This window comes from Notechis scutatus, chromosome 4 (assembly GCF_049901735.1).
Source record: "Notechis scutatus isolate UNSWTSFEM ecotype Mainland chromosome 4, rNotScu1.2, whole genome shotgun sequence".
Taxonomy (NCBI): Eukaryota; Metazoa; Chordata; class Lepidosauria; order Squamata; family Elapidae; genus Notechis; species Notechis scutatus.
Window position 1 is genome coordinate 89,443,564 of NC_142012.1, and position 24,461 is coordinate 89,468,024.

Sequence of the window (24,461 nt, forward strand, 5' to 3'; positions counted from 1 at the left end):
TCATATCCTAACCGAATTTAGAGATGAGAAATGAGGGCTAATTTGGCGTAGAGTCAAGACATGAGGCCCTCGCAAGTAAGCAAAGGCAAACCACTCCCGAAAAAACCTTGCCCACAGGAAACCGCAGGCACTTGTGCAAGCCGTTGCAAGGAGCCAACACTCACTCACGCGCACACACACACAAATAATGAAATGTTGACAACTTTAATCTGTTACAGAACTTTTAATTCGAGCACAGGCGCCCAAAATAAAAGCGAAGTTGCTTTTTCTTGTCCAGTTCCGTTTGGTTTCTTCTTGGCGCTCGTCGCCGGGGCAAACTATCTCGGATTAACGCCCGCGCCCTTCCCGACCTGCGAGGGCGTTTTCTAACCAGCCGAGGGCTGCTAGACAACTAAACCAAGGTTTGACTCCATTTCATTGGAGGGTCCCGCTTCTCTTTTAAGCGAAACCAGCGTCATCCGAGGCTGGTTCGCCTGCATTGCCCCCCCCTTCTCCCAGCCAGGTGCTTTTCCTCAGTTCTGCCAAGAGCGCAGCTGGGCTATTTCTTAACCTTCCCCTCTCAAATTCCCGCCAAGCCGCAGGACGCCCGCCCGGCCCTCTCTCTCTCTCACATCTCTGAGGCAAAAAGGCGGGCTACTTCGGCACCTCGGTCCCCAAGCTTAGCCCCGCCCTCCTCAGGTAGAGAGGGCTTGCCCGGAGAGGCTCGTCTTAGGCTGCGATTCCCCGGGAGTTTCTCGCTTCTGGCGCCGGCCGGCCTCCTGGGGGTGCTCGTCGGTCGTTGTTCCGGCTTGCCCCAAGTTGCGCTCCGGGGCGACAAAAATCAGCACGTTTCCGGCACTTGGGGCAACCTCCACCCACCCCCACTGGCCCCCCTCGGCCCGCCCGCCGCCCCCTTCTCCTTCGGGCTGACAACCCAACCCCGCCGCGTGTCGTCGCGCAGGACCGGAGCGCGCGCGCCCTCTGACTGGAACCCCCCACCCGGGTTCTCGCCCCCACCGCTCCCCCTTTTTTTCTCTCCCAGGGACGAAATGGAGGCGGCCTCCAAGTGGGGGCTGCTGGTCCAGCTGGCGCTGCTGCTTCTGACTAGCCTCCAAGGTAAGGGCCGGGTCGGGGGAGAGGAGGGGGTCGCCATCTCCAGAAGGACCTGTCCTCTGCCCCCCACCCCACCCCGTCCCGCCCGTCCCTCCTTTTGCGTTTCCTTCTGCTTGCTCCATCCCCGGGACGGCTCGGAGGCTGAACCCGCCTCCTATTTGGACCTTCTGCACCCCCAAAAAAAACCCCGGAGCGCCCTTTTTCAAACGCCCCCACATTTAACACCCCCCATTTCCCCCAAGGCTATAGGCGAAGGCTGCACTCGGGCGTCCCTGACGCCCTGCCTTCCCGGAGCCGTGTCTGCGGAGCTCCTTTAAACGCGAAGCCTTGCAGGGGAACGGGGCGCCCCCGGCACCTGTCTCGGTGAGAAGGGGGCGCCTCTGCTCCTGCGTTAGGAAACGCTTGAGAAGAAGCGGGCGCGGATGGTTGGCTATAAAGCAACTTGTTTTTGGACGATGGGATGGGCGATGGGGCGAGTACTGAAGGCACGCCGGCTGAAATTACTAAAAAAAACAAGCTTTTTTTTTTTAATCCCACTTTTAATCTCCCCACAACAACAACCTTGCGAGGTGGGTTGGGCTGAGAGAGAGAGACAGACAGAGAGAAAGAGAGAGAGAGTCACTGGCCCAGTCACCCAAGCAGGCTTTCATGCCTAAAATGGGATTAGAACTCCACAGGCTCCTGGTTGCTAGAATTTAAATATTTAAAGCCCTAAACCAGGGGTCTCCAACCTTGGCAACTTTAAGCCTGGCGGACTTCAAGCTTTGCTGGCTGGGGAATTCTGGGAGTTGAAGTCCGCCAGGCTTAAAGTTGCCAAGGTTGGAGACCCCTGCCCTAAACCACTAGGCAAACTGGCTCACTTTATCCATTAGTAGACCAAGTATCTTCCAAATCAACCCAAGAAAGCAGCTCAGCACAGCTGCATTGAGCAACAGGATTGTTTTTTTTTAAAAAAAAAAAAACTGTGTAGTTAACTCCTTTTGCAAAAGTAGCAGATAACAGCAAACTCGCCACAAGACTGCAAGTAACTTCTAAAACCTCTCCTAAAATAGCAGTTATCTGAAACAACCCAGTGAGTGGAGTTGGATGTTGATATGAGTATATCTCTGTGGAAGCCATGAATTTGTTAGAAGGTCATTTGGAGACATTACAGATATCTGGAATAGAAGAACACAGGTGTTTTCTGAGGCGGTAGCATTTTGTATAAAATAGAATTTAGCATTGGTTAATAAACAATAGCTCCAATCTTAGTTTTATATTCATAAATTTAAATTGATTGCTATATTCACATACTAGGTGAACTAGACAGTTTTTATATTACAACACTACTTAAGCTTATAGCATGGGTGCATTTGCTTAAAATATTTACTGGTACTTAAGAAAAAATAACAAGATGGATACTAAACTGTGTAAGACAAGCACACTTTAATTTTAAGGGACTGGGATTATTTCCATATACAGCTAGACCTTGATTTACAACAACAATTGAGCTTAAAATTAAAAGTGAACGATGCACTCATTAAGCAAATCTGGCTTTCTCCATTGACTTTGCTTGTTGGAAGCCACTTGGGAAGGTTACAAATGATGATCACATAACCCTGATACTGCAATTATCATAAACACATGCAAGGTGCCAATCAAATTTTGACCATGTAATTGCAAGGATGCTACAATGGTCATTAATGTGAAAAACAGTCATAAGTCACTTTTTTCAGTGTAGTTGTAACTTCAGTCACTAAACAAATGATTGTAAGTCAAGGACTACCTGGGCATCATCAAAAAACCATGAAAGCAATGAATGACCACTATCAGTTGCTAGAGACTGAATTCTATCAATGTATACTGTTTTAAAGAAGTACACAGGGAACCAGCGGTGGGATTCAAACATTTGTTACTCCCGGTTCTGTGGGCATGGCTTGGTGGGTGTGGCAGGGGAAGGATACTGCGAAATCCCATTCCCTCCCCACCCCACTAACCTGTTTTCCAGCTCCATTTTCCTGTGCAGGGCAACCAAAGAAGACCCAGCCGATCAGCTGGGACGCAGGAGGCAGAGAATAGATGGGGGTGGGGCCAGTCAGAGATGGGAGTTGCCGGTTCTCCAAACTACTCAAAATTTTCCGCTACCGGTTCCCCAGAACCTGTTAGAAACTGCTGAATACCACCTCTGCAGGGAACTATCCTCCAGACTTCAATTATGTTGCACTGTGAAGAACTTCTGGTTCATTTAAGTGCTTCTGGTCTTTTTCAGATTGTCAGCTTTTAATGCTTTGGTTTTATTAAATGAATGTTAGCATTCAGAAGATGCCTCCTCTATGTGCTCGTTGTTTTTGGCTCTACGGGGCGGTGCTCATCTCCGTTACAAAGCTGAAGAGCCAGTGCTGTCCGAAGACGTCTTTGTGGTGGCATGGCCAACATGACTAAACACCGAAGGCGCACGGAATGCTGTTACCTTCCCACCAAAGTGGTCCCTATTTTTCTACTTGCATTTTTACATGCTTTTGAACTGCTAGGTTGGCAGAAGCTGGGACAAGTAATGGGAGCTCACTCCAGTTACGCGGTGCTAGGGATTCAAACTGCCGATTTTTCTGATCGACAAGCTCAGTGTCTTAGCCACTGAGCCCCTTTATTAACAGCTTAAAGATTCTCAAACTGTAGGAAAACTTACAAGATGAAAAGTACCCAAATTCAGAAAATAAAAGTGGGAACTTATGACAGGTGGAAAAACATATTCACCCTCCTCTCTTGTTTGTATAGATTTTTGTAGTCAAATGAACTAGAAGATCTTGAATCATGAATATATAATAATTTACCTAATGGGAAATTAAATAAGTTCTTACAATATGAGATTTTGTTATAGAACAATAGGTGAACAATATAGACCAGTAGCCCCCAATTTTTGCGGCACCAGGGACCGGTTCTATGGAGAAAGGTTTTTCTGCAGACTGGAGGGGAGCATGGTTTTGTGTGGTGCCTACATCCCGTGTTTGTGTGGACCCGTTGCTGGCATGCTGTGGACCAGTGTTGATCCACGGATTGGGGGTTGAGGACTCGTGGTACAGACCACTATTGGAAGAATGTGGGAGTTGTGGAAAAGATCTGGAGAACTGCAGTGTCCTTTTGAGAATTAAACTTCCACCTAGGAGGCCAAACAGCTTATCCAGTGATGGAACAAACATACTGTAGTAATATTTTAAAGTCAATGAGTAGGGCAGTTATCAATAACCACAAAATTAAAGATATGAAGATGGGTTGCAAGAGGATTGAGCAATTTATATTGCCTTATCTTAAATTCCTCAGCAGTCTCCTCTGTTACAAGTTTGAAACATGAGGAATTACTAACACTATCTGCGTGAAGGGTCCCATAAGTTCATGAAAGACAGACAAAGAAGAATACAATAAATCAGTTGTTAAATTTTCCTCATTGCCCCATCTTGCTGTGTGAACAAGATGTACCTAACTATATGGGATTAGCGCTACCTTGTTTAAAAAGACTCATATTTTTAACAGCATCACTTACCTCACACTGAAAATAAAGGAGAACAGGATGTGCTTCTTTTAATGAAAACATATAGGGTTGTTAACATCAACAGACTTCTCACATTTTATAAAAAGGTGTTTAAGAAGTTGGTGATAAAGGCCATATACTTTTAAAAATGGTTTTAAAAGAATGAATGTAAGTGGGTTTGTTTTTTTTTGGCTAAACATAAGGGTGGATATAGTTCCTATTTTGCCCTGATTCAACAGCCACTGCCAGTGTGTAAAGGGAAATGACATAGTTACGCAAAGTTTAGAGGAGATAAATACGATATTACTGTAAAGAGGCTGCTAAAGGTAGTCCTCACCTTACATCCATTTGTTTAGTGACCATTCAAGTTACAAAGTCACTGAAAAAAAAATGACAACCATTGCAAGCATGACGGGTCACATGATCAAAATTTGGTTGCTTGGTAACTGGCCTATGTTTATCATAGTTGCAGGCCCATGTGATTGTTAACTCTGAAGCTGACCTAGGAGAAGCCATCTTGGAGCTTCAGTGTTAGGGATAGGGAGGCAGGGATGGGGTATTAGAGATAGCTGGGCTTGTGTAGTCAAAATAAAATACTTTTCCAAGACTTTATCCTGGGAACCAAGGACATTCTTGCATCTGGCCGAGGGAAGGAGGAGTGATGTCACCAGACCAGTGGACACTACCATGATTGGACCATGTGACTGATTGTTTGGGGTTGAGGGTTGAAAAAAACTTGTAATTATGTGAAAACCAAGAGGGCCTTCAGAGTCGGTTTTCACCAGATATGTGCCAATATGATATTTCCAATAAAGTTATTCTTTGAGGAATTCACCTGCCTCGGAGTTCTTGCTTGCAATTGATTTATTACTTTGAAACCTTCTCAGATAGCTTCTGACAAGCAAAGTCAATGGGAGAAACTAGATTTGCTTAAGAACTGCATGATTCACTTAACAACTGTGGCAAAAGTTTAAAATTTTTGTATTGAACTAATTAGATTGCATTAAAAAGTTTTCATTAGAAAGAGCAGGGCTACTATCCTGTTGTTGACTTCATCTCAATATTTTGTCTGCAAGTGTCACTCTTAAATTGAAACTGAGCAGGGTGTGAAGGAAAGTCTACCATACTTCTGGGTGAAGAGGGATTTTGACTGGAGATACAAAAAAGGAAAGTGTAATTATTGTAGTGGGTTTGATAGTGCCTGAGGAATTGGCAGTTTGATGTAGAGGAGGCAATTTCTTTATAACTCTTCAATACTTCGCATATAGGGGCAACACTGATGGAGCTGCAGCTATTAAATGTTAATTCTAAAAAGTGTGGAGTCTTGATATATAGTGCATAGAATTGCACTGACAAGGATATTTGTGTATTGAAAGCTGTTCAAGCTAAATTTTTAAGATTTCTAAAAGTTCCCCATTTTGTTGCTAATGTTAAAGTTTAGCTGTATTTCATTTGAGTTCAGTTGCAAATTCTGCTGGTCAAAAAGTTATAAGTCGAGGTTTATTGGCTTAAATAAATTTGAGGATGGGGAAAAAATGTCTGACTAATACTCACTCAGTCACTCTCTCTCTCTCTCTCTATATATATATATACTAGGCTTTGATGAAGCTTGGAGAGAAATCAAGCAATGAATTTTAGATTCCAGTTTACAAAGAAATAGAACCAACAGACCACATTTATGCAATAATGTCCACACACTCCCTTTATTATATATTTGTACCATTGCCTGATTTGATCTCATAGGAGAATTTTCACATTGGCACATCTTCTATTATTGGTACTGTTGAGTAAATTGAAATGTATTCCTTAATCAAGAGCATGTATATACCTGTTCAGACACTGCAACTGCACTGTACATTTTTCTGGATTGTCCTAGATATCATCCCTGGAAGGTAATCTCCTTTAATTTAGCAGATGCACAATGCATTTTTTAAAGAAGGGATTAGAGGCAAAAGTAGAGGTGTTAATCAGAGAAAATAATATATCTGATTTTGTTTCTATTTAGAAGCCACTTCTAGTCTTTGTGCTAGAGACAGAATTAATTTTTGACTTTGGATTTTGCTGACTAGTTTGTCATTATAGAAATGACTAATATTTACTAACTATGTGAAAGTAAGAAGTTGAGAAGTTGTAATTCTAATTTGTATTTTACTGAGCTGAAAAAAATGGAAGTAAATGCTTTTTGTTTTTATCCTTTATCCTACACTCCTCTTCCCTTTTTCTTTTCCTTCTCCATTTCCCCATTATCTTTATTTTCATTAGTGTTTTATACTATAATCTGAATAAAAATTACACACACACACACAGAATAAAAACAGCATTAGCAAATGCTTTTTAACAATATGGCCTAGTGATGAGACAAGCGTATGGTATTTAGCCAGGCACTGAGTAGGTGGTTTATATCAAAAGAAAAAAGGAAGAAAACCTGCACAGATATACAAGAAGGCTATTTTGAATTGTACAGTACATATCTAGCATTTCTACAAGTGGAAGTGGTAAATCCTGCCCAGAATATTTTGTTCGAATAACAATACGCTCCTCTTGATCCACATCTTCCTTTTTGTTCATATTTGATTGCATGCACTGAATTGTGTATATAACTACAGCCGATGAGATCAAAAACGCTAAGTAAATGATTTCCCCCATTGATATTGAAAAAGTGACCCCACCTCAAAAAAGCTTATGATCAAGCTAAAATAAAATATTAAAAGAGCACACAGAAAGTAGGTTTTCAATGAAGTTATAATTTCACTGGAAACAGAAGCTAGGGTGAAGTTACATTTATTTGAACAGTATTGCATTATTTGATATACCTCTGACATTCTGTTTTCTTCTCTACACAGTACATTCTGCAACTTTTGAAATCATTACCCCTTATTCACTCTATGTGTGTCCTGAAGGTCAAAATCTCACTTTGACTTGTAAAATCAGTGGGGTTCTCGCCAATCGCCATGATTTACTCTCCAGTGTTTGGTACTTCAGCAACAAAATGGACCATGGCTGTTCCCAAGGAAAGCATATCCGCAACATCACTGCTAAGGAGCTTCATCGTGAAGCTGAGATGCACCATAGCCAACTTCACGGGAATGTCACTGCTGAGAAATACGCCCATCAAGTCAACCATCACGGATTGGAATACTTTTCAAATCATCATGGCACTTTCCATGTCACTATAGCAAATCTTACTCTTCAGGACAAAGGATACTACTGTTGTTATATAATAGAGTCTAAGAAAGAAAAGAAGCTGCATATGTTGCAGCACGCTTATGGCTTCATGGAACTTCGTATACACAAAGGTAGGACATTATGCCCAAATCTAATGCAGTTAAAATTAAGTATTAATGTATTTCTCACATTCTCCTAGGAATGTCTACAATGTGAGATGAATTGATCTCTATGAAATTCCAAGATGGTCAAAACAGAAAAGAATGCTTAAGATGGAGTTATAGGGAACAAGTTTTCTTTCCTTTCTGTATAAAAACAGGTTTTGTAATAATGAAAATAGATTCCCTTTCTTAAAGTTTTTACAAAGTTGCTGCAAGGAGGTGAGGAACATCTTCCCCTTGATCTGGAACTTCATGCTGCAACTTGATGGATTATAGGCATTTTCTTGCTTGAAATTATGATCCATATCCCATTTTCTGATGATAATTGATCTCAAAAATATCAGATCAAATAGTCCCTTTATGTTTTGAGTTATGTATTTATTAATTTATATACCAATGACATTATCAAGTTACTTTAGTCACCTTTAATGCACAACTTTTAAAAATGAAATGTACATTTCTTTTTGAGTAGTGAAGAATTAGAATGTAGCAGAATAGGGATGCATTTTTCTAGAAATTATGATTATCAAATTTCCCTGATCAGTTAAGAGAAGTTAATTATATCATTATGGTCAGTAACCAAAACTTCAGTACAATTTAAAGAAAAACTGAATTTAAATAATAGAATAGGATGCTTAAAAAACACACATAATTCCTTGACTGAATCACATGTCATTACTTTAAGGCAGATTATTCTATTCCATCTACATTGGGAGAAAGTATATTTCTTTTCTAGTTCTGGTTGTATCTCTTCCCCCCAGTCCCTTTTCTTTTTAAGGTGACTGATAATTTCTTTTGGCAATCTTTGCATTTGTAAAGTTAAAATAATAATGTAATGCATGAGATTAAAATGAACATCTTAAATTTACATGGTTTGTAGCACAACCTTCTGATGTACATATCTTTGAAATATGTTTTAGGAAGTGGGGTATGCCCTACCAGCTTTGTCTGGGATAAGAATATTATAATTTAAAAAGTTTTAAAATATTTGTTAATGAGAATTTTATTTATTATTTAATATGCCATCCAAGGAACTAACATTTTACTACTGTTTTTTTTTTAATTCACAGCAAATGGTTCATCTTCAAACTGTACGTTTCATCTTGCTGACAATACAGAAAGTAAGATTGCTTTACCATATACTTATAATTGCATCTTTTCCCCCAAGAAGCTGATTATTTTTTCAAGTATAAATCTCTGAAATTTGACACAAATTTGACATAATTTGACACAAAGGTTTTGGAGTTTAATCTTCTGTTCTTGCACCTGTCTCCTTATATTAACCCCCAGTTTTACACTGTGTAATCTCCTCCTATTTATTTTCCCCAATTTTGAAGCTGTTCGTCTTAAATTATCTTCCTATTTACAATGATTTCTAAGCTTTTCTTCTGAATCTCCACTGATTCTTTCCTATCTCATTCTTCATTATATCTTTGATAATCTTTAGCATCTACACCGGAATGATCCACATCTAATATAAGCTGATGATATTTAATGTCAACAAAGGATCAAAGATCAATAGAGTGAATTACTTATGTTGCCTTAAGTGCTGTTAGTGTTCTTTCTTAATTAAAACAAAGGTAGTATTTTTTTTCCAAATGTAATCCAGAGACAAAGAGGGAGACAGTAATTTATTGGAGCAATTGAGAGTGTTACAAATTCTCAAAGGGAATTAGGTTTTTTTTCCTAGGAGGGGCTGATTTGCAAATCTGGCATATTTATCAATGGGGATACCTAGGTGGAATAGAACTGAAGTAAGTTAGTTTATTGTTGTCAACACAGGTTGTAACACATACCATAAAATACAATAACAGTAGAATAATAAAATTGTAAAATGAAATACTTAAAAAAAGAATATTAAATGAAAAAAGGTTAAAACAATATTTTAAATATTTTCCTCTCTTTGTATATTGATAAATGAGGACAGACCAAAATCTATATATGTGACATAGACAACAATAATTAGATTTTCAAGATAGGAAGAATATCCCTAGTGAGTCTACCAAAAAGCCTTTAAACAAAAATGTCTGGGGAACCTTTGAAAGAGTTATTTCAGAGAGAATGAAGAGACACTTCAGTAGCAGAAGAAAGTTATTATTGTTAACCCTGCTTAATGTTATTGGTGGTTGGAAGTGGAAAGAAAATCTGGATTGGCCTGAAAACTTAACAGAATTGGAAAAAACCTGGTTTGGACCACCACAGGCTCAGTACTTGGGGTGAGATGCAGGGAGTAAAAAAGATAGAGAGAAAAGTCAGATCTGTTTGCAGAGTGATATGTGAAAAACCCAACTGACATCCAAAACAATCTGAGGAGAGGAAGAAATAACTTGGACCAGGGTTTCTCAATCTTGGCAACTTGAAGACTTCAACTCCCAGAATTCCCCAGCCAGCATAGTGGAAGTCTGCACATCTTCATGTTGCCAAGGTTGAGGAACACTGACTTTGACAGTCACCTCCTTAGAATCATCAGAGGGTAACAAGTGTGGGCAGATTTAGCAGACTTAACAAGGTTCTTTTACAGTAGTTCATCTTAGTAAAAGTTATTGTAGACTTCTTTGAATTCTGTCCCTTAGTTTGGTCTATACCAGGGGTGTCAAACTCAAGACCCAGGGGCTGGATCTGGCCCACAGGGTGCTTAGACCTGGCCTGCGGAGCTGCCCTGGAAAGAGCAAAGGACCGGCCTGCGGTGCCTCTGCCAATGAAAACAGAGCTCAGGAGGGCCACGGGAGGCTGTCCTGAGCTTTGTTTTCACTGGCAGAGAGTTGCAGGAGGCCATTGCAGCCGAAAACAGAGCTTGGGAGCCTGTTTTTGCTGGCAGAGCACTTGGGCTACCACAGGTGCCCCAACACGAGTGACATTGAGCTGGCCACGCTTACCCTAGCCAGATCCCCCAGCCTCCCGAGGTCAAACACAAGCCAGATGTGGCCCTCAATGAAAGTTCGACACCCCTGGTCTGTTCTGAAATGAAGGGCCACTGTGGTCTATGGTAGTGCTGTTTTCCTATCTAGGTCTGTTTCTCCGGGTAGATACCCATTTTGAAAATTTTATTTTTTACTAATTACATTTTATGTATTTATTTTTATTTTATTTATTTGATTTGTCAATTGCTTACAAGATAATAGTTTTAAGTATAAACATAGTTATGAATACATGAAATGGATACATATAAGAAAAATAAAAAGAAACAATAGGACAGGGACGGTAGGCACGTTGGTGCGCTTATGCACACCCCCTATAGGCCTCTTAGGAAAGGAGTGAAGTCAATAGTAGACAGTCTAAGGTTAAAGTTTTTGAGGTTAGGGGAAGAAACCACAGAGTCAGGTAGAGTATTCCAGACATTGATCACTCTGTTGCTGAAGTCATATTTCCTGCAATCAAGTTTGGTGCGGTTTACCTTGAGTTTGTATCTATTGTGTGCTCTTGTATTGTTATGGTTGAAGCTGAAGTATTCATTGACAGGTAGGACATTGCAATGTATGATTTTATATCCTATACTTAGATCGGACCGAAGGCCACGTAGTTCTAGGTTTTCTAGGTCTAGAATTTCAAGTCTGGTGGCATAAGATATTCTGCAACGAGTAGAGGAGTGGAGAACTCTTCTTGTGAAATATTTCTGGACTTTCTCAACTGTGTTAATATCAGATACGTAATGTGGGTTCCAGACTGATGAGCTGTATTTGAGTATTGGTCTAGCAAATGTTTTGTATGCTCTAGTTATTAGTGTGATATTACCAGAGAAAAAGCTATGTAGATTAGATTAACAACTCTTAATGCCTTTTTGGCTATGTAGTTACAGTGGGCTCTAGCACTTAGATCATTTGAGATGAGTACTCCAAGGTCCTTGACAAAGTTTGGATCCTCAACAAGATCTTGACTATTCAGCTTGTATTTTATTTTCTGACTTTTTTTTGCCAATATGTCGGACAGAGCATTTTTTTGTTGAGATTTGAAGTTGCCATTTGTTTGACCATTCTGATACATAGTCAAGATCTTTTTGAAGGGAAGCAGTATTGTCTGTGGTGTTGAGTAGCTTTACATCATCAGCGAAGAGAACACAGTTGCTCTTAATATGATCACAGAGGTCATTTATGTAGAGTATGAAGAGAGTTGGTCCTAGAACACTGCCTTGGGGGACACCACTGTTGACAGGTACAGAATTTGATAGGACGCTCCCAATTTTGACCATTTGTTGTCTGTTTGACAGGAATGCTTCTATCCAGTTATGCAGGTGTCCATAGATACCGTAAGATTTTAGTTTTAGGAGTAGTTTGTCGTGTACCACTGAATCAAAGGCTTTACAGAAGTCTATGTAGTTTGTGTCTATTGCTTTGCCCTGATCGAGTTGTGTAGTCCATATGTTTTTTCAATGTAAGAGTTGCAGATTACAGGATAGTTTTTTCCTGAAACCAAATTGTTTATTAGAGAGTAGGCTGCTTGTCTTTAAGTGGAGGATAATGGATTGGTTAATAATTGATTCCATGACTTTACAGCATAAAGAGATTGGTCTGTAATTTTCAACTAGGCTGGGGTCTCCCTTTCTGAAGATGGGGATGATCGTGGCTTGTGACCATAGGTTAGGAGCTGGTCCTGAAAGATTTTTCAAAGATTATGCTTAGAGGTTCTGCTATGGCAGTGGATAGCTTTTTTAAGAAGTAGGCACATATTCCATCCGGTCCAATAGATAGAGATGGTTTTAGATTGCGTAGTGCTTTTTCAACATTGTCTTCTGTAAAATTGATATGTATTAGATCATTGTAGTTGTCTGTAGTTCAACTAGGAAATACTGGGCATGATCCATTGCTGTTTACAAATACTGAGCCATAGAATGTGTTAAAGATATTGGCTTTAATGGTGTCATCGTTGCAGTCTTTACCATTAGGTCCTTTCAGGGGTGGGATGGACCTTTCTTAGTGCTTAATAAACATTGTGTTGCCTGGGTATTTAATTTGCTTAACAGTTCTGATTATATTCTTAATCTCCATCCCTTTTTTCCAACCACTGGTTAAATAGTTTCCATGTTTGATAGTATTCTATGTCTTCTTTCTGCTTAATTTTCAATGTCAATCTATCCATTTCTGCACCGTCTAGTGTCATTTTTAATCATCTCTTCATCTTGTGGTGTTTCTTCATTTTTCCAATAATGCAAATATAATCCTCGCTGCTGTTACAACATGTAATATTAAATACATACTTTTCTTGTCTAATTTTTCTGATATTATACCTAATAACAGTTCAGGTTTAAAATCTATATGATTCCCTATCATCTTTTCTAGCCACCTGTGTATCTTTGCCCAATTTTTATTTTATTTTAACACAAGTCCACCACATATGACAAAATGTGCCAGTTTCCCATTTTTGTAGGATAAACTTTGAGTCAGTAGGGCCAACGTGATCACTTTCATGTAATCTATGGTTGTCCATCTCTCAAAGCAGTGGCTCTAAAATGGCTTTCTATCTGATGAGGGAAAATTAATTGGACCCAGGCAGCAATTAATTGGGTTTTAAGAAAGGATGTGCCCTGTTTTCTTGAAGGAAGCAATAGGGCACCTAGTCCCTAAGAAACCATCTAATCATCTTCAGCAAGATGCTCAAGTGTGTGCGGCAGACCAGAGTCAGTCCATTTTGAACGAGATCTGTTTTTGGTAGGGAGGGAACCTTTGTTTGAGTGAGAGACAAACAGATGTGTCTGATGTTTTTGCAGATAGTCCTTGACTTATGACAATTGAGCCCAAAATTTTTGTTCCTAAGTGAGACACTTGTTAAGTTTAACTTTGTCCTTTCTTGCCATAGTTGTTAAGTTAGTAACACCATTGTTAAGTGACTGTGGCTTCCCCATTGACTTCACTTGTCAAAAATCACAAAAGATGATCACGTGACCTACAACCGCCATAAATATGAACCAGTTGCCAAATTTTGATCACATGACTGTGGGGAATGCTGCAGTGGTCGTAAGTGTGAAAAATGGTCCTAACTCACTTTTTTCAGTGCCTTGTAACTTTGATCAGCCACTAAACAAATGGTTGTAACAGTTGGCCTTACATATGTTTTATGTTATGTTAAAATTACACATTTTAGATTTTAATCAACATTAACTGATTTCTCTTTGATGGTTGATGTGCAACATTGAGAGAAATTGTCCATATAGGAAAGTGATGGATGTAAACAATAAATAAAATTTGGCACTTTGTTTCTTTCAAGCCTTCTGGCTTATACTGGCTTTTTTTTACTGTGGGCAGAAATTAAACATTGGAGTCTTTAGCATTAAGAACTCATTCAGGTCACACTTGGTAGGTTTCCCTTCCTTTATCTTCCAGATGGAGCTGTGAAGTCTATTTCCGTTTTAAATTTACCACAATATAAAATGCTAATCTACAGATAATCTTAAATATGGTTAGTGAAACAAGCATAGACTGTATTTGAGTAGCTTGTTTGCACTAACTGCACTTAAGTTTAAAATTTAAAAATAACTTTAAAATAATGTCCACCTCCAAGCATGAGAAGCTACATTAAAAGTTGCTGAATTCTACCCCTATATTATAAAAAGTGATAAATAATTGATCTAATAACTGTAGATTAACAATAGATGGAAATTACTTCAATATCTCCACTTCAAGAATGTATTTCTTAATTACATTTCTATCATATAAACAGTGGTAGTTATTATCTGGGGATATTTAAAATGGTTTCCATTTAAATAAGGCAGTCCGGAATGTGAAAAGATTTATTTTTATTTGAAATATAAACAAATGAAGGGAAATTAAAACACACACTTAGCAAATGAGAGGTAACATGATGCATTTTCCAAAACATTTTAAGAACAAATTTTCTGTAGGCTAGAAACTAAGAGACTATGAGTTCTGGTCCTGCCTTAAGCAGCTGGATGAAGCCAGCTGGGTGGCTTTGGGCCTAGTAACTCTACCTCAGTCCTTGGTGTCAGGAGTCAAAACTGACTTAAAGACACAAATAAATTGGGTTTTGCAAATCAGTTGCATTCAAGTTCACCCCATTAGCTTTCAATATTGGCTATGCTGATTATATTCTAAAATATCTGGAGTCTCTCATTACTTTTCCGTGTTAGAGTGGCTTCTCATTCATTGGATGTATAAATCAAATTTTACAGTGAGGAAATCTGTTTTATTTTACGGGATTCCCTTGAAGTTGCAGACATTGCCACCTCAGGTGTAAATTAGCAGAGAAACAGGAGGACTTAGTCAATAACGTTAACTCAGAAAATGAGGCCACAACTTCCAACGAGTAGAAAAATGTGCTTCCTTTCTGATTTCTGTATTGTGGTTTGTTTGTTTTTTGTTATTTTTTTCAGATACCACAGCAGTCACTATTGCAACAGCGGCTTGCATTATAGGCATTCTGTGTTTGCCTCTCATTCTACTCCTTATTTACAAGCAGAGGCAAATAATTACTAACAGGCGTAAGTATCTGGATTAACCCTGATTTTTTTTTTGCCACTACTTTGATTCTTTATTTCAGTATTCCACGTAAAGTGATAAAACTGCCTTTCCTTCCATTATTGTGTGCATTATTACATGAATGACATTTTACTTATCATATTTGTATTGCTGCCTATCTCACATGGAAATCAAAGAGGGAAGTATTAGGATCTCTAGTGGGAAGTTATGTGTTCCTCCAATGAGAAATTATTTTTGGGTGGGTTCTTTATTTCTCCCCCCACCAACTGTTTTACTATACTGTAAATCAGGGGTGTCCAACCTTAGCAACTTTAAGACTTGTGGACTTCAACTCCCAGAATTCCTCAGCCAGCACAGCTGGCTGAGGAATTCTGGGAATTGAAGTCCACAAGTCTTAAAGTTGCCAAGGTTGAACACCCCTGCTGTAAATAGAAGGAGAAGGCTAGAGGCTGGCTCAGGAATTCTGGGAGTTGAAGTCCACAGGTTGCCATTTTGCCCATGCCTGTTCTATAGTTACTCATTCACGCAAATAGGAAATTTACATTACTGGGAAGACTTTTTTTTTATGTTGAAGCTCATTATTCTAAATCTGGATTTAGCTTGATTTCATTTTTATATGCACCATTGAATGTCTGCGTACAGTATCTTATGTTAAAGTAGCACAGGTGAGATGCTGACAAAATAAATTGAAGTTAAATATTTGTGAAAAATTTCTCGTCTCAAAATACACTGCAAAAGAGCTATTTTTTTTGTATGTGTTTACAGAAAACAAATTAAATATGAAACCACAGCATCCTGCCTAGAAAAATCTATTTAGAAATCCATTAGTGAGGTGATAGTTACATTATTAAAACCAGTGGCACATGGAGTAAAATTAATAAGATTTTGAAAGGTGAAAGAAATCTGATGTTTGTTGTACTACTAAAAATAACCACTTATCTTCTTTTGATCAAATTTTGCTTCATATTGCTGTAAAACTATGATATATCATTTTAGTAATGTATCGAAATGTGATGAAACAACCAGTATACCATCAACTAGATTAATCTTTCCTATCTTGAAGTCCTCGAAATCTGTTGCATAACTCAGATTTCAGAATTTCAACTCAGACTATCTACACCTTCAGTGAACAATTCATTTGTTGGCTGTTAGTGAAGGGAGTTGTAATCCAGCGTGCCCAAAAGATAGCAGGTTAGGAAAGGTTCCTGTAAATATTGTTATATTTTCAATTGACTGAGAATAAACATAAACTGTCAAGATTCCGGCACTTAATCCCATTTAAATCATGAGTCTCGAGCCAAACTTCCCTAACTTAAAAAGGATTTATTCAGAGTTAATGTGCCGGCACTGCCTGGGTGTAGCTGACTCTGAGACACATCATTCATTGTTACCCCTGACCCTGGTTTCCCCCCACCCCCTGGGTGTATCATAATTCATATTCTCCAATGGGACACATCCATAGCCAAGAGTCATCAATCATGCTCTCCAGTTAGAATTTTGCGTAGCAGAAACTTCGGTCACCTAGTTACTATCTTTAAAAACATTTATAGAATGCAGTTTCGGTTTGCAAGCTGCTGCATTGCTCCCCCCTCCCTTTTTGTTGGCAACTCTAAAAGACCATAGAAATATTTTATGAGTTGACAATAAGAGTAATAGAGCCAAAAGGGACACCTACTAAGTTACCAGATTCATGTTGCTGGATTTTCATTTTATTGTTCCATGTGGATCTTTTTGACAGGGAATATCTACAGACGTGTATACCTGTGAAAGCTTCTGCACTTAAAACTAGAGGAATAGTTTTTGGATACGACTTGGAATAGTACCATCTGTTCTTTGCAAATGAGAGGTTAGGTAATGCCGATCACTGTGTTGCAATGATTTGGCCATGCTTTAGTTTTATTCCAAAGATGCCTTTTACGGGAATATCAATGGGTGAAATAAAGGATTCAGGTCCTGAACGCAATTTTAAATGGATGAAATAAAGGATTCGGCTCCTGAACCATTTGGGTCAAGGATCTGTATGCCATATGAATGAGTACTTTTTACTTGTCTAATTCAAATCACCAAGCCAACAAGTGTTGGACCAAAGACAATGGGATTAGTTGCTTAGGAAAAGCAAAGCAAACAGTCTCTGCTGAGGAAATAGAAAATGGTTCCATTCTCTTGAATGCATGATGGTACCCCTAGCTATTGAACAAATCCAGAAGGATTCTGTTTAATTCAAAGGACTGAATGATCCTTATATATTTTTCGTGCTCAAAATATTGGGATTTGGTGGTAGTGAAGCAGGACTACCTATTCTTCCTGTAACAAAATTGCATTTGCTTTTTGTAGGTGCTCACGAACTCGTAAGGATGGATAGGTAAGCAAATACCTTGAACCGTACCATGTATTTGTTATTGCAAAACCACATTGTGGGTGAGACAATAAATTAAGCCTTATCAAACAAAAATAATCAAACCAGTTTCAAAAGTCTCCTATTTATAAAAGTCTGAAGGATGCATGTCTGGCAGCTCTGCTTTAAAGAGGAATTCAACAAGAAGATGCCACTGATAAAAACATCTTTGGCTGTGTGAAACATTCTAGCATACAATCCTTAGGTTTCCCAGAGAGTTTCCATCCAAGTGTTAATGAGACCTAGTTTTCAAGCCCAGATAATGTCACCCAGATATTGACATTTCCTGAGATACTTCTTGAGAAACTCTGGGACTATGCTGTTTTGGATGTGAAAAGTCAAGAGAGTGTCTTGAACTGAGCTTGAAATTAGCTGGAAATCAGTTTTCTTAAAATTGGCATTATTTGATCTATGATTGCTTAGCAGTTGATGGATGAAGCTATGGGGCAGAAATCTCTTCTCATAGCTTCAGGAAGAATGGCGAATTGTCAAGCAAGCTCCGTACTGTGCATTTGTAGAACTCTCTCTCTCTTTCCTTTCAAGGATAGCTGTCCAACCCATTAATTTTTTTTTCATCTGTTACACGGAGAAAAATCAAGATGATTGTAATGACTTGAAAGAGAGGGGATAGAAAAAGGCTACAAGTCAGCATTAGGATATCATGGCTATCTAATTTTCTGCTGAGATAATAACTTTATCCCAGCAATTGGGGAAAACCCCAATTTGAATAAGGCAACATTCTCAGTGCGGACATAATGCAAAGCAGGCCTGTTACTGCAGCAGAAAACAAAAAAAGCTCTGGTTTACTTTTTGGCTTAGGCCTTCACTTATTTAGTCAGAAGCTTATCCAGTGTCCATCATCAGCTTTTTCTAGGCATGGAATGACATTATTAAAGCCCTTACTTGACCATTCTCTTTTTCAAGCCAGAAAATAATTTAAAAAAAAAAGACTATTGAGGGTGTCAAGTGTATAAAAAGTAATGATTTCCCCTGTCCAGTCATGTCCGACTCTAAAGTGGTATTTATCTCCATTTCTTAGCTGAGGGAGCCAATCCAAAGATACTTCCATGGTGATGTGGCCAGCATGACTATATGCTGAAGCGCATGGAACGCTATTACCTTAACACTGAACTGCTACCTATTTATCTATTCGCATTTGCATGCTTTCACACTGGTGGGTGGGTAGGAGCTGGGACAAGTAATGGGAGCTCACTCCATTGCGTGGTGCTTGGGTCTCGAACCTGGGCTGTCAACTTTCCAGCTGACAAGCTCAGTGTCTAACTGCTGAGCCACCATGCCCCATGGCAATGTATAAGCAGAGGGTTATTTTTTTAGGGCATATATTTAGCTTAAAATATTAAAAATAATAATAGATTTCTAATTGGTTTCTGTCTCGCCCATGTTCTGATCCCTCAACACATCTCATTGTAAACCCCCATCAGTAGCACTGAGTCAAAAATAAATTTTCATATTTATATTAATAGTTTTCTGACATTGTGCTTTGAAGTGGAATGATGGGAATATAAAAGGATGGGCTTTGACCCTGATGAGATTATCCGACTCGGCTTTCTTTTGCAGCAACGCCCATGGCATTGAGAATCCCGTCTTTGATGCTGTCCCTGACATAGAGCCAGAATCCAGGATTAGGCCTCAGTTATCATTTATGGCGAGCCGTCAGGCTTCCGAGTCAGACCGACACCTTCTCTCAGAGCCAAATACCCCTCTCTCGCCTCCAGTCCCGGGAGAATGTTTCTTCCCATCACTTGGTAAGTAGTTCATTGCAGGGTGAGCGCGTGCGAATGGCTAGCAGCAAACCTCTCTCTATCTACGCGGGTCTCTAACTTTCTTATTAGGTTCGTTCGTTCATTCATTCATTCATTCATTCAGTCAGTCAGTCAGTCAACTGCTCACTTCACACAAGATGACTCTGGGTGGCTTACAATCGGGTGGGATTCAGCTGGTTCGGACTGGTTTGGGAGAACTGGTAGTTCTGGCAATTAGTTGGCCCGCCCCACCCACCCACCTGTTCCCTAGTCTGTCCTTTATTTCTGTGATTTGCAGCCCAGCTGATTTGCGCGGCACAGCAGATTGCCTTGCCTCAGCTATTTCATTCACTGGGCTAGAGCGGAAAATGGGCAGTTTTCAAACACTGCGTGCACGCTCACCAAACCAGTTGTTACACTGGTTGAATCCCACCCCTGCTTACAATGTTACAATGTATAAACTATTAAAAAACATTTATATAGTAAGAATCTTCTTCCTAGTGTTATTCCCACACTAGGCTTAATGAATACTGAATAAAATACTGTAAAAATACAAATTATACAAATACAAAAGATGGGGAGGGAGCAGTGGTGGTATTCGACCGGTTCTGCCCGGTTCTGGAGAGCCGGTTGCGGCGATGAGCAGCAGAGACCGAACCGATTATCTCCACTGCTCTGTGTTCGGCCCACCCACCTGCCCGGGGTCCCATACTCACTTTTATGGCCAGAATTCGAAGCGCAGCTGCTTTGCGCGGCGCAGAATAGCGCCGTGCGGCAGCTGCTGCAGCAACCGGCATTGTGCAGGCTTGAAGGAGGCGGGTTAGAACGCCTCTGCGCCTGCGCGAATGCCTCTGTGCCAAGTGCACATTTGGCGCATGCATGCACGCACGCAAAGCATGCCCACCAATCCACGCCCACTGAACCGGTGGCAATTTTATTTGAAAAACCACCACTGAGAGGGAGTGAATAAGATGGGCAGGGTGGGTGGGTGGGAAGCTGGATCTATCAACCAACCACAGACATGATATTATTCCGATTAAAATCGGAATTCCAATTTTTGGGCGGGCGGGCAGGCGGGCGGCGCAAGTGGCGAGGCGGGCGGCGCGGGCGGGCGAGCGCGGGCAGGGCGAGCGGTGGGGGTCTCTTTTGGCCGGCCCCAATTTTTTTTTTTTCAGAGGGGAATATCATGCCTGCAACCACTTCTGGTGTGAGGGTCCCCCCATTGCAGCCCCAGGCCAACTGGCAGAGACAGATCAGGAGGGCAGGAGCCAACCTCATTCTGGGAGGGCAACAAGCTATTCCAAAGGGGAGGATCCATGGCAGAGAAGGCTCTTGAATTTACTATATGCATTGGATTAAAATTAAGAGAATAATATACTATTGTTTTTTAGAATACTGATTGTTAGTATTTTAGTCTATTTTAAAGATTAGCAATAATTTGTTTAAACGTAGAGAGGTTGTTGCATTGTTGTATCTTCTAAAACTGTTATTTTTATTATTTGTTTGAAGTATTTTTCTTTTTTGTGACTTTTGTTTTGGTTACTCCCTTTCTCTTTTTCTTTTAACTTGCAGTTTAATGTTCAACTTTGAAATTTAATAAAGATAGTTGAAATAAATAAAAAAATACAGTCATGCATCATGAATAGGTAGAAAAGTGTCCTAAATCTTAAATGTTTTGTGCCCCCAAATGGAGAAAAAGCAAGTATATGAAAAATAAATTTTCAACTCTAAGGATATTTGCTGTGAGCAAAAACCTTCAGTTCAGATAGACTGCAAATTGGAACCAAATTATTTCCACTGGTATTGGGCAAAAGGAAGCACTCATATGTTACTAGACCTTGAGATGTTTCTTAATTTTTCTCTGTAGGATAGCTCCCAGGCTACTTTTAATTCCAGAGCATTAAACAATAATGACTCTTGTGGCACTTTCTATATCAACAATATTTGTGGACTAGTATTAGCTCCCATGCAACCAATACAGAATTGAGAGATAAATGCCATCCATTTTGCTATATATCAACAATCGTAGAACCATAGGGATTGGAAGGGACCTTGTCCAATCCTCTGCCCAAGTCCTTATAGAATCTCAGACAATGGTTGTCCAATCTTTTCTTGAATTTAGAATGCATTTGATGTCATTTCATTGAAGCTTATAATATGATAATTCGGTTGGTTTTGAAGCCATCAGAAGATAGTATTACTTTTGCTTCTGGGGACACCAGACAAAAGAATTTTGTAGACTGACTGTGCTTTCTGAGGCATTTAATGGGAAGTGACCTGCTCCTATTTAATATGCCATTTCCCCCTTTACTTTTAATTGTTGGGTGGGAAGAAATGGGCTAAGAAATCTTCACATTTAAATAACCAATACCACAACAAATTATAGGTTGAATGTATTAATTTCATATTGTTAATATTTTTCAGATCCTGTTCCTGATTCACCAAATTTAACAAAGGAATAGTCAAATAAAGGAAGAGGTTTATATTCTGAATTTTTACCAGCAATATGAACAAGGCTTATTATTTGCTGCTTTAAAGGAGAAAGACAGAGACAGAGGGAAACAAATGTGAGAAGTTTTTAGGAGACTGTTTTAAAGTCTTGGAGGTGCTTTTTGACTGTCCTAATATTTCAATATATTGCTGTTCTCTGATTTCTGAAACAATTCAACATGGAGAATATGGAAGACAAGGAAATATTATTGAATTCTGCAAACTTTTTGTTTTCACTGAAGTTACTGAAATGTGTTTCTAACGAGTTGTATGGATTAATCAGGTCAAGATCATATTACATTTTTTTTAACTATAAAGGATTGTGAATAGCACCACCAAAAGCCTTGCGCTGCATTCAAAATGCCTTGGTTCCCTAGAAACAGAAAATAATTTACATGTACAATTTTTTTTTAACTTTGCATATATATCCTTTAAAAGATTGTATGTTTGCACGTTTTAACATAGTGATAAGAGGCTTTGCTTGTATCCTGTCCTCAAAAAATCAGACCCCAGATGAACTATCTCCATATTTCACTCTAGTTCTAATTCAGTCTTTTCTTTGCTCTCTTTTTATTTGCTAATGATTTAAGGAAATCTAGATGAAGGTTCTCAATTGCATAACCTACAAGTAAATATTACGGTATTAGTAAGAATATGTTGAAAATCATGAAGGATAATCATGTTAGAACATTAAAAAAATGGATTTCAATTTAGCTCTGTTGAACAACAGTTTGCTTTTACAAGCTGTTTCAAAAGCATTTTAAAGAGGCTTCGAAAGAACATTATAGATTTGGTACATTTTGTTTAAATGATAACTCTGTCATTTTGGTATAATTTATCTTGTGCTTTGTAAATGTTTATGGCTATGTAGCCAGAGGAAATTCTTTAAGTGAAGGATCTTTCCAGATGTGCATTATATAAATAATTCATGTTGATATCTTTAAGTTAAGCTGTCTGGAAAAAACAATGTCCTTAATAGGGTAGAAAGTACAAGTAATTTTTATTATAGATACAAATTGGCCAACAGCAATCAGTATTTAGAGTTGTTTAATCCTAGTTTCCAAACGAGAGTAGTCGTTTGGTCTAGCTTCAGTCTAAATCAACGTTTTTCAACATCAGCAGCTTTAAAACTTGTGGACTTTAATTCCCAGAATTGTCCAGCCACCATGCCACCAAGTTGCTGATATTGAGAAACCCACCTCTAAATACAAGAAATTCCTAAAAAGAATGAGTGATATTTTCAGTGTGTCAGGGATTTCATAAACATAATAGCCAAGATCAGTCAAGTTAATTTTATCCGATGTCTAAGAAGTGCCTTATCTTTGTCTGGCAATAACGTTACAACAAAGATAAATTACATAGTTAACTATTTGTAGCAGTTTCAAAAACAGCTACTTGACATTGCCTAATGGTATGGTCAATTCTTCCCCTTTTTTTCTTGGTGAGGTATGATTCATTTTTCTCTTCTGTTTTTGACAGAATTGTTGCAATGTCTTCTGTTGCTATATGTACTCTGATAAGCTACAATTTATTAAAACTCATCCTTATTGAATGTAGGAAACATTCCTGAATTGTATATTACCAAGTAAAGAATGAGATGTTCGGGCTGTTCACTATTAAAGATACGTTTAAATAGAAATTTTTGCTTAAGAACAAAAATTAAAGAAAAAAAAAGGAGGTAACCTAATTAATTACATGAAGAACTTACAGAACTTTTTTTGTTCTGCTTACTTCTTCCTCTTTGGTGACTACCTACAAGCGAAGTCTTCTGACTTGCCCTCTGAACAGGTTGAATGTTTATTTTCTGTTGATCATAAGTTGATACAATAAATGTTTAATGTGGCTATTATTTTTGGGGGGTGACAAAAAGAACCAGATCCGTTTTTCTTTTGTGACGGAAAGAGCAATATCTAGTTTTAAAAAAAAAGTCAAGCTAAATCCACGTCACAGTCTTTGATGCTCTCAGCCAGAGAGGATCAAATTAATAAAAGTCTGCCTTATGCTGACCTGGTGTAAAATAATCTAGCTTCCTTCCCAATTTTTTTCATGGGAAATATCTTCATGAGACTTGTAGTCTTAACAGAGTAGACCTGCAATCCTAAACATATTGTACTTTAGATACATTTCATTAAACATCATGCTTTTCGTCTGAGTTAACACATATTACAGTAACATTGCAAAATTTGTACACTATGTTAATGACCAACTTCTAACAGCTAAAACTACTATACAGTTACCTTCAAGTTTTTGATTCCCCCTTTTTATATATAATATAAGAGAACTTGGCAAAGGGGGAAAAATGAGCAAGCTATACTTTCATTTACTGTGCTGGACCTAAATATCTATCTACTTGAAGAAATCATATATGACACAGAATAAGAGAAACTATGAAGGCTATGCAGTGTTTTGGATCGGATCTCCAAAAGGTGCTTTGGATGTATAGGAGACCAGAGTAGCATTTAT

The 24,461-nt window shown here is 38.9% G+C and overlaps 2 protein-coding genes across 3 annotated transcripts in view; one reads left to right on the forward strand and one right to left on the reverse strand.

Annotated features, from left to right (window-relative positions):
* The window catches only part of CDH23 (cadherin related 23), a 564,480-nt gene that overhangs the window by 74,109 nt on the left and 465,910 nt on the right, over positions 1 to 24,461 (reverse strand). The window lies entirely within an intron of this gene.
* On the forward strand, positions 287 to 23,685 carry VSIR (V-set immunoregulatory receptor). Of its 2 annotated transcripts, XM_026672837.2 has the most exons (7): positions 287 to 1,095; positions 7,441 to 7,893; positions 8,994 to 9,044; positions 15,245 to 15,352; positions 17,685 to 17,712; positions 19,324 to 19,511; positions 21,933 to 23,685. In XM_026672837.2, exons 1-7 carry the CDS (start codon positions 1,029 to 1,031, stop codon positions 21,968 to 21,970), a joined length of 933 nt encoding a protein of 310 aa, XP_026528622.1. In that variant the 5' UTR covers positions 287 to 1,028; the 3' UTR covers positions 21,971 to 23,685. The 2 variants fall into 2 exon arrangements, with proteins under 2 accessions (XP_026528622.1, XP_087820212.1); XM_087964086.1 differs by lacking the exon at positions 15,245 to 15,352 and having other exon boundaries at positions 909 to 1,095.

Excerpts from the sequence above, each read along its gene's own strand:
- VSIR (XM_026672837.2), top strand. The coding sequence starts at position 1,029 with ATGGAGGCGGCCTCCAAGTGGGGGCTGCTGGTCCAGCTGGCGCTGCTG. Across the intron at positions 9,045-15,244 it reads TCTTGCTGACAATACAGAAA|ATACCACAGCAGTCACTATT; the intron begins GTAAGATTGCTT and ends TATTTTTTTCAG. Across the intron at positions 15,353-17,684 it reads GCAAATAATTACTAACAGGC|GTGCTCACGAACTCGTAAGG; the intron begins GTAAGTATCTGG and ends TGCTTTTTGTAG.